At 34.4% G+C, this 10,000-nt stretch overlaps 1 protein-coding gene across 1 annotated transcript in view; it reads left to right on the forward strand.

Moving 5' to 3' along the window:
* Positions 1-5,216, forward strand: part of dtx1 (deltex 1, E3 ubiquitin ligase) — a 47,860-nt gene extending 42,644 nt beyond the window's left edge. The window contains exons 8-10 of the mRNA XM_084388621.1: positions 8-169; positions 2,719-2,808; positions 3,763-5,216. Coding sequence (XP_084244747.1) covers positions 8-169; positions 2,719-2,808; positions 3,763-3,987 — 477 coding nt within the window. The 3' untranslated portion in view covers positions 3,988-5,216. The remainder of the gene's footprint in view (positions 1-7; positions 170-2,718; positions 2,809-3,762) is intronic.
* Positions 5,217-10,000: the final 4,784 nt, after the last annotated feature.

The raw sequence follows: 10,000 nt of genomic DNA on the forward strand, positions 1-10,000 counted from the left end.
GTTTCAGGATGGCAGTCTGCAGTGTCCCACCTGTAAGGCCATCTACGGGGAGAAGACCGGCACACAGCCTCCTGGGAAGATGGAGTACCACGTCATTCCTCATTCCCTGCCTGGACACTCCGACACCAAGACCATCCGTATCGTCTATGACATTCCTGCTGGAATACAGGTATATTCAGAGAAACCCATGTCTTTTCCTTATCAACTCTGCTGTTTTCCAGCACAAATGTCTAAACTTTCTTAAATCAAGATACATTTACTGGAGAAGAAGCAAAATGACTGAAGATATTAAGTCTGTAAAATGTATCAAAATTAAGTGAGTTTGTGCTTAAAACAAGAACAAACTCACTTCATTTTGATATATTTTTCATTTTTCAACTAGTTTTGCGTCTTCTCCAGTAAATGTCTCTTGATTTAAGAATGTTTAGATATTTGTGCTGGAAAACGAGACAGAAACACTGAGGAAGAAAAACGTGTTTTGCAGTGATAAAAAGAAGAATATTCTAAATATATATTAGTGAGTAAAATAAATAAATTTTTTAAAGAAATTATTATTTTTTAGAAATATATTTATAAATAATCATTTTAATAGAAGATTTCAAGCTATTTATTAGACAAAAATGTCTTCAAATGTTAATATTAAGATAAATTAATATATTTTAATGTCACTATATAAGCCTTCAGAAAAGTGACAGATTTAAAGTGTAAGATTCTTATTAAAATTATTTTTAAAGTTGATATTCATGTAATAGTAAGCTGTTATTTTAGTGAGAGATTTTATTATTTTGTTTAATTTAATTTAATTTAATTTAATTTAATTTTGTTTTGTTTTATTATAATTTTTAGTTTATTATTTAATTTTAACATTCTGGTAAACAGTACAAGATATATAGAAGTGGTTTTATTTTATGCTTTATCTTATTTTTGTAATTTATTTAAATTTTAATAAGAGATGGGTATGAAGGTCACAGGGTTGAAGCGCAATCTAGGGAAACATCTTTTTAATAATACAACGTCACCTAAAATCTAAAAAGATATATCGAGAGAATAAAGAAAAAACTTGCATTTATTTTTATGTTTTGATCAAATTGTGCATATTTGCTAATACAGCGAGGAGACGATGAACAGAGCGAACAAGAAAGAAATAACATAACTAACTAACTAACCAATTATTGTATTCTGTATGATATAAAATATGTCTATAATACTTACTAAAAGTTGGTGTCAGACTACAGTCATTTTTTGCACAAATGATAATGAGGGACTGGAGCCTTTGTTCTCTGGCCCAGTTTTTGTAGAGAAATGCTTTGCACCAATATTTAATATGTCAAGCTGTTTGTGCAGAATGACCTGTGGGCTTGTGGCTTCTGGTCGTGTTTTTGCCATATGCGAGACAGGAAGTGGCTGAGCTCATTTCCTGTTCAATGAGGACAGTAGCAGAACTCGAACGGGTTCTCGTTTCTCACATGATCGGACACCCACTCGCTCTCTGAGCTCCGACGTCACAAGATTAACTTGATAAAAATATTCCATCAATAATATCATTCATCATCATCATCATCATCATCATCATCATCATGGCAAGAAATCTATTTTTATGCCAGAGTTATTTTAGTATCATTGAGACTATTGTTCAAAAGTTTGGGGTTGGTAAGATTTTTTAAATGTTTTTGAAAGTCTCTTCTGCTCATCAAGGGTTCATTTATCTGATCAAAAATACAGTAAAAATAGTGAAATATTATTAGAATGTAAAATATTTGTTTTCTAAGTGAATATATATATATAGTATAGTGTAATTTATTCCTGTGATCAAAGCTATATATATACAGTGTGTGTATATATGTATGTATGTGTGTGTGTTTATATATATATATATATATATATATATATATATATTGTGTGTGTATACATATATATATATTTGAATTATTATTTTCCATTGTAATTGTCTTTTTTAGTAATTTTGTTGTGTGGGTTTGTTTTTACTAGTTATTGTTTTTTAAATGAAAATGAGAAATGTTGCTTTGGCGACTAGATGAAATAAAATAAGTGTTAGTTTTTTTTCCCATTTATTTCAGTTAATTTTTATTTTATTTCAAGTAAAAAAATATGGTTTTAGTTTTAACTAACCCTGTTCTATACATTTTCCATACAGTGTTAGGAAAGGATTCTTGCACTAAAACAGATTTACATGATCGTCTCTCTGACTCTGATCATTAAAGTACTTGTGTTACAGTATCTTTAAGACTTGTGCATGTGAATGACCCAGTGTTAGCAGTAATGATGTGATAAACACTGTTTAATCCCAGCAGAGGTTGTGACTGTTCAAGTATGTCACATCAAACGAATTCAGAAGAGCAAGAAAAATCCTTTTCTTCACGATGCATCTTCATTAATATTCAGGCCGCAGGCTGTAATTCCTGTAAAGGCATGCGCTGGCGTTTATGAGATGAGAGGGATTGAGTATAATAATAATAATGCTTCATTCACTCCACTAATGCTTTTTCTGCTGCGTATGCCTTTGATCTGCACATGTGAAGCTGTGATGTGATCAGAGAGAGTGGTGGCAGCGGGACAGATCTTCACACACACACACACACACACACACACACTCGCGAGTCCTCAGGGCATCGTTAGCCTCTTCCTCTCTGCTGCGCGCTAATTGAGCGAGCGGTGTGTGAAGTGTGACCGCGTGTGTTTTCTGTGTGTTTTATCCAGACCACGGAGCATCCCAATCCTGGGAAAAAGTACAGCGCGCGGGGATTTCCTCGACACTGCTACTTACCAGACAACGAGAAAGGCCGGAAGGTGAGATTCAAGATCCGATTATTTAGTGTTGTTTTAAGACTATATGAAAATATAACATTTATTTTTTTAATAAGTAGTTATGTCGCAACACAATAGGGATCTGCCAACCATCACACACTACTATTCAAAAGTTGGGAATCATTAAGATGTTTTAATGTTTTGCAAGGTTTTTATTAGCTAAAAAATTGTGAAATATTATTTCAATCTAAAATTGCTGTTTTCTATGTGAATATACAGTAAAGTGTAATTTATATCCTGTGATCAAAGCTGAATTTTCAGCATCATTACTCCAGTCTTCAGTGTCACATGATCCTTCAGAAATCACTCTAATATGATGATTTGATGCTCAAGAAACATTTATGATTATTATCAATGTTCATATTTTAGCGGAAACTGTGATGCATTTTATTTTTCAGGATTCTTTGATGAATAGAAAGAGAAAGAACAGCATTTATTTGAAATAGAATATTTTGTAACATTATAAATGTCATATCCATCTATCCATGATTAAAGTGGATCTATTCATGATAAAAGTGCATCTATCCATGATAAAAGTGCATCTATCCATCATAAAAGTGCATCTATCCATGATAAAAGTGCATCTATCCATCATAAAAGTGCATCTATCCATGATAAAAGTGCATCTATCCATCATAAAAGTGCATCTATCCATGATAAAAGTGCATCTATCCATCATAAAAGTGCATCTATTCATCATATAAGTGCATCTGTCCATCATAAAAGTGCATCTATTCATGATTAAAGTGCTCGACACGGCTCTGGCGGGTTTATAAAGGCCTTCTGAAGTGAAGCGATGTGTTTGTGTAAGAAAATATCTATATTTAAAACTTTATGGACTAAAATAACTAGCTTCCGGCAGACGGCCGTACACATCACCAGAAGAGAAACCCTTGAACGTTGTGAACGCACAGCTAATAATTGTCTTATTTGAAGGTGTTGAAGTTGCTCATCGTGGCGTGGGACCGTCGACTGATCTTCACCATCGGGACGTCCAGCACCACGGGAGAGTCGGACACGGTCGTGTGGAACGAGATTCACCACAAGACCGAGTTCGGGACCAACCTGACGGGCCACGGATACCCCGACCCCAACTATCTGGACAACGTGATGAGAGAACTGAGCGCTCAGGGCGTCGGAGAGGACAACCTGAAGGACTGAGACACACACACACACACACACACCTCGACCTGAGGCGTTTCTGACCGCTGGAGAGACCTCTCTCCGACTGGGAACGATGGTCCTCGCTGACCCGAGTCAGGATTGTGTGAGAGACGAGTGTATGATGGAGCGAAGAAAACAACAGTCACAGTTCCTCTCTCTTTATCTCTATCTCTCTCTCGTTCTTTTTTGAGGCTACCCATAATGCATCTGGGCTCAGACCCAAGTGCATGTGGTAGTTGTATATACACACACATTACTGGTTGACCGATATAGTTTTTTTCAATGGCCGACGCCTCGACAGATGGCAGATAAAGATGCTGATTTAGACGCTTTTTAAAAGTACTTGTTTAAAAATGCTTATTTAATTCTTTCAAAATTCACTGGGATATTTGAAGCTAAGCTAACAACACCTCTGATAATCTCTAAATCGCCAGATTTCAGATGATATATCCCGATATACCGGTCAACCACTGCACCCAGTATCTGTCAGTTCCTTCGGACAACATGGGGATCTTTTGTTTCCATGTTGTTTTTTGCATCACTTTCGGACAGGGGATGGTATTCCAGTCTTTGAAACATTATCCGTTTGGCCTGCGTATATAATTAAAGGAGGCCTGTAGTTGTTGGCGTTTGTAGGGAAAGTGTGCGGACGGATCCTGCAAGCAGATTTTGGGGCTGTTTTTGATGTTTGTGCAGCCGCTGCATAAAACATGTGCACTTCAGATCATTGAGCTCTCTTCAGAGAGACGAGTGGAGCTCAGAGCGGACTGAGACTTCAGGATCCTTCTGTGCGCAGTTTAACGTTTAGGATGAATAAGATGAGTCTTCTTGAAATATGCAATGATTCATATTCTATCTTGCTTTGTTCCTCTTTTGTGTCATGAATCTGAGAGTGTGGCGTTCTGCTTTCCGGCGGGTTTGTTTGTGGTCCTGTGCTGTGTTTGGGATTGAATATTAGCATACTACTTTACTGCACACTCCTTACAGTTTTTTAATGTATGTATTATTCCATGGGAAATGTTTTAAATAGTTGTCTAATGACCGCATATTGAGCATATTGCAGTGGTTCTCAACCACTAGGGGGCCTTGAGATATATTAAATCATTTATGATGTGGCAGAGCATTAAAATGAGCTAAAACAGCTAAAAATCAAGTTATCTCTCATTTTAAGTGAACAAAATGTTTTTGTCTTGAAAGAATCAAGTTTTTATAGTTAGTATAACCTAAAAAAAAAAAAAAAAAAAAAAAACTGAAATAAAATAAATTCTGTAAATAAAACTACTAATTTTATTTCAGCTATTTGCCAAAAGGTTTCCCATTTTCATTTAGTTTCATTTTATCAAAAACTTGGGGAGAAACTAGACATAAACAAAAACACTTTAGTAAAAAAATAAAAATAATAATGTTTAATTACAAAATATTTGACTAAAATTCTAAATATTGTAAGATAATTGTATCTCAATGATACTAAAATAACATAACCTGGGAAAACCGGGATGTATGTTATATATATATATATCTGTTCCTTGAAAGATTATGTAAATTTAATAAAATCTTAAAACTCCTTTGGCATTTTTACAATGAATATACATTTTACAAGCTAAGCTCTAGAATATTTTACCGGGTAGAAATTGTAGGTAATAATGATAAAATTAGGAATGACTGGAAATTCATGGGATAAAAGAGCAGGAACATAAAGCTCCTAAAACTTCTGGAATCCTGAAATTTAAATGAAATATTTTAGACTTTTATCCACTTTACAAAAACTATAGGAATGTAAAAAACTATAGGAGTTCCCATAGATTAAAATAAGGAAAATGGGGTCCTTGGAGGTTGAGGAGCATTGCATTGTGGGATACTGTATCCCATACAGTGTGCTCCGGTCGCACCGTTTGACAAATGCGTATTCGATGCACATAGTGTGAACGCATACATACTTCTAACACTGTAGAAACAGTAGTATGTTAAATTCTGTTCTGAACGCAGGCCTGGAGTTCGGTAAAGCCTCGAGGTTACAGTGGTGTGATCATCACGGTCTGATCTCGTGAAGGTTTGAGATGTTCAGAGTCAGAGAGGATTTCTTCAGCTCATCCCGTCTCTCTGGGTCTGTGAACTGAGAGTTACTTCAGTCATCTTACAGTCGTCGTTCACACTGACAGTGTTTCCCGCATCAAAACAAGTTTTTTTGAAAACACAAGTCTTTTCTGCTGCATTTATTTGATCAAAAATACAGTAAAAACAGTGAAATAATTTTATAATTTAAAGTAGCTGTTTTCTGTGTGAATATACAGTAAAGTGTAATTTATATCCTGTGATCAAAGCTGAATTTTCAGCATCATTACTCCAGTCTTCAGTGTCACATGATCCTTCAGAAATCATTCTGATATGATGCTTTGATGCTCGAGAATGATGATTATCAGTTGAAAACTGATACATTTTATTTTTCATGATTCTTTGATGAATAGAAAGTTCAAAAGAACAGCGTTTGTTTGAAACAGAATCTTTTGTAACATTATTCTACATGTCACTTTTTGATCAACTGAATGCAACTTTACTTTAATTAATTTGTTCTAAATTAGGATTTGATCATATAGTAGCGGCGTCAGTGTGAACGGCGCACAGATCTTCAGTCTTCCTCGATCCAGAAACGCAAACGCAGCGACTCTCTGACTGTGTCTGTTCGCATCTTCGTCTTGTAATGCTTTAAAGAACTATATAGAGTACAATATATAGAAGTCAACATATATACACGTACATTTAAGAGTGTGATATATCTTTCAAGTGTTTAAATTATTTTTATACTTACACACATGATGTACTTGTGCATCTACATGTATCTGCACACACACACACACACACACACACACACACACACACACACACACACACACACACACACATAGACGTGTACATATTTGATACATGCTTTTTTTGTGAAATCTGACAGTTTGTCAGTAACGTCAGGGACTGTTAGCGTGATCTGAGCGTCTTATATTAGTCGTGCCGTTCAAGCAATGATCGCGTTGCTATCGATGATGTCGGTGGGAATGGGTTTGTTCATGTGACTTTAACTTGCCCACCCGAATGGGTCGTGTACCTTTATATATCTGCAGGGAATATTAAACATTATCATTAATACAAGCACTGCTCACATGTGTCTGACATCACTGAAGAGCTCCTGAACAACGAAATCTGCCTGTACAAACCTCCAACTTTGAGATCGGAGAATGAAACGTCCCTTTAAGAACTGAGAGTGTGTTATTTTAATTTACAATTACTGATCATTTTATTTTATATTTTCCCTTTTCATTTTAGTTAAACTTTAAGTAATTTTGTGTGATTTTTGCCATTTTTATTCATTTTATTTAAATATGTCTATATCGTTTTTATAAACTTTTATTTCGGTTTTATTAATTTTAGTACTCTTAAATTGAACCGAAATTTGAAATGATTTTTTTTAAGTTTCATTTTGAAATTCTGAAAGTAAAATTTTTTTTGTTTTATTTTATTTCAGTCGACCTTTATTTTATTTAAAATAAAAAAAATAAAAAAAGTGTTTTTTTCAAAACATACTTTTATTTATTTTTTTTGATAATAATCCTCAAAAATCTGTTCAGTTACTAATAAAACAAAATTAGTAATGCAGTTCTGAAGCTATTTCCATCAAAAAGAAATCTTGATTATAATAAATGGGTTGGTGACCAATAACATGGACCTAATTTTTTTTTTTTTTAACCATTTCAAATTTAAACTAGTGTTGTCAAATCAATTATACACACACACCCCAAAAATATATATTTACAAACTTTTCAGATGCGATTAATCGCGAATAATCGATTTGACAGCACTAAATTTAACGAATGAATGAATGAGGCATTTCTACACTCTTTGACGCGTCAACAGCCCAAATACTGAAGAAACTTTAGTTGAGGTGAATTGAATGTCACGTTTGAGATCCTGTAAGGGGTTTGTACAGGTACTGTAGTAGCTTTAATCTGGTGTTGTTCATCGTTTTCATAGTCTGTGTGGTTTCTGCTAGAGATGTTACAAAGAGAAAAGGATAAAATGGATCTGAGATGAAAATATTCTGCGCAGGATTTCACGGAAATTAGTTTACGAGTGACTTTGGCGCATTATGCAATTCTGGTGGATGTTTTATTTTTACCCAGCATGCCGCTCTTTTCAAAGGTGACTAATTAATTAGACCCCCCTCATTAGTCGTGATTAGATCATTTATCACCTGTCCATATGGCTCATCCCGAAATAACTTCGTTGTTGGATATTTCCGCCGACGGGTCGCTCTGAGTCTCTCGGCTGCATGCGGGTCGTGAGATTTAAACACATTCGAGATGAGTATAGATGTGTGTGAAAATGTGTGATTTACTATTATCAGGTGATTTCAGACCATATGGCGCCTAAAAAGACAAATCCGTCCGCCTCATCCCAGATTCATTAGCGTCGATAATGAAAAGCGTTTTGTGACGGAACTGAAATAGGAAGTTTCCCAGAAGGAAATAAGCTTTCTGAGGAGAATACGGACGAATAATTGTGTAGCTGGCACACATTTAAGTGTGTCACAACCTCAAACCGGCTCTCCTCACAGATCTGTCTGAGTTTATTTAAAGGTTATTGGTGGTCGATGATGATATTGTGGAAGATTTTGAATTGTTTTAGTTTTTCAGTCGGCCTCTCACATGATGGATTAAAAAAAATCGATGTCAAATAAACAGCGCATGGACTTGTTCTTCATGTCATAGACTCTTACAGGCAATAGAATTAACATGTACATCAAGATAATCTATTTCAGATATCAGACGAATCGTTGTTTGATGAAACAATACAAAGGGCTTTTATGATACGTGTCTTAATGAATCTGTTATGATCTTGTTGCATGTCTGTGTTTCCTGTGAAATAAACTCTCTCCTTCAGCAAAGGGAGATTGATTTGACTTCTTTCTTTCTTTCCTTTCTTCTCTTTTGTCTCAGATGTTTTGGTACTGGCAGTGTAATTAATGTCCAGTGATGGCGAGAAGCTCATTGGACTTTTCCTTAATGAAGTGCCTCTTTATTTCTCCTGTTTTGTCAGCAGTTTTTTGCTCTAAAACGAGAGAATATTGAGCTGCAGGAGTGATGAATGTACAGACATTATCATTATGAAGAAAACTAATCATTTGTGTTTGGCATGTTTCAAAAAGCACCGCAAAGAATCGAGATAAAGTCAAGAGAATATGAACTGGGGTCAGTAAGAATTTTTTTCTTTTTAAGAAATGAATACTTTCAGCAAAGGACAGTGATTGACAATTGATCAAAAGTGACAGTAAAGATATGTATAATGTTACAAAATATTCTATTTCAAATAGATGTTCTTTTGAACTTTCTTTTCATCAAAGAATCCTGAAAAATAAAATGCATCACAGTTTCCACAAAAATATGAACACTGATAATAATCATAAATGTGTCTTGAGCATCAAATCCTCATATTAGAGTGATTTGTGAAGGATCATGTGACACTGAAGACTGGAGTAATGATGCTGACAATTCAGCTTTGATCACAGGATATAAATTACACTTTACTGTATATTCACATAGAAAACAGATGATTTACATTGGAATAATATTTAAGTTTTTACTGTATTTTTGATAAAATAAATGCAGCAGAAAAGACTTTCAAAAACATTACAAAATCTTACTGACCCCAAACTTTTGAATGGTAGTGTATATAAAAGTAAATATATATATATATATATATATATATGAAACCGTGAGATCTTTTTGTTTCACTTTATTTTAAGGTGTCTTTGTTACACTATAATTATGCATTTAGGCACTGAGTAATATACATGTACTTACTATAGGATTAGGGTTTGTTTTGGTTTAGGGTTATTTGCATGTAATTATGCATAATCTATAGTTAATACTATAGTAACTACATGTAACGTAAAAATGACACTGTAAAATAAAGTGTTACTGAGTTTTTTCATAATTTTTTTTGCATTTTAAAATTCACAGCT

This window comes from Rutilus rutilus (genome assembly GCF_951802725.1).
Source record: "Rutilus rutilus genome assembly, chromosome: 19".
In the NCBI taxonomy this organism is placed as follows: domain Eukaryota; kingdom Metazoa; phylum Chordata; class Actinopteri; order Cypriniformes; family Leuciscidae; genus Rutilus; species Rutilus rutilus.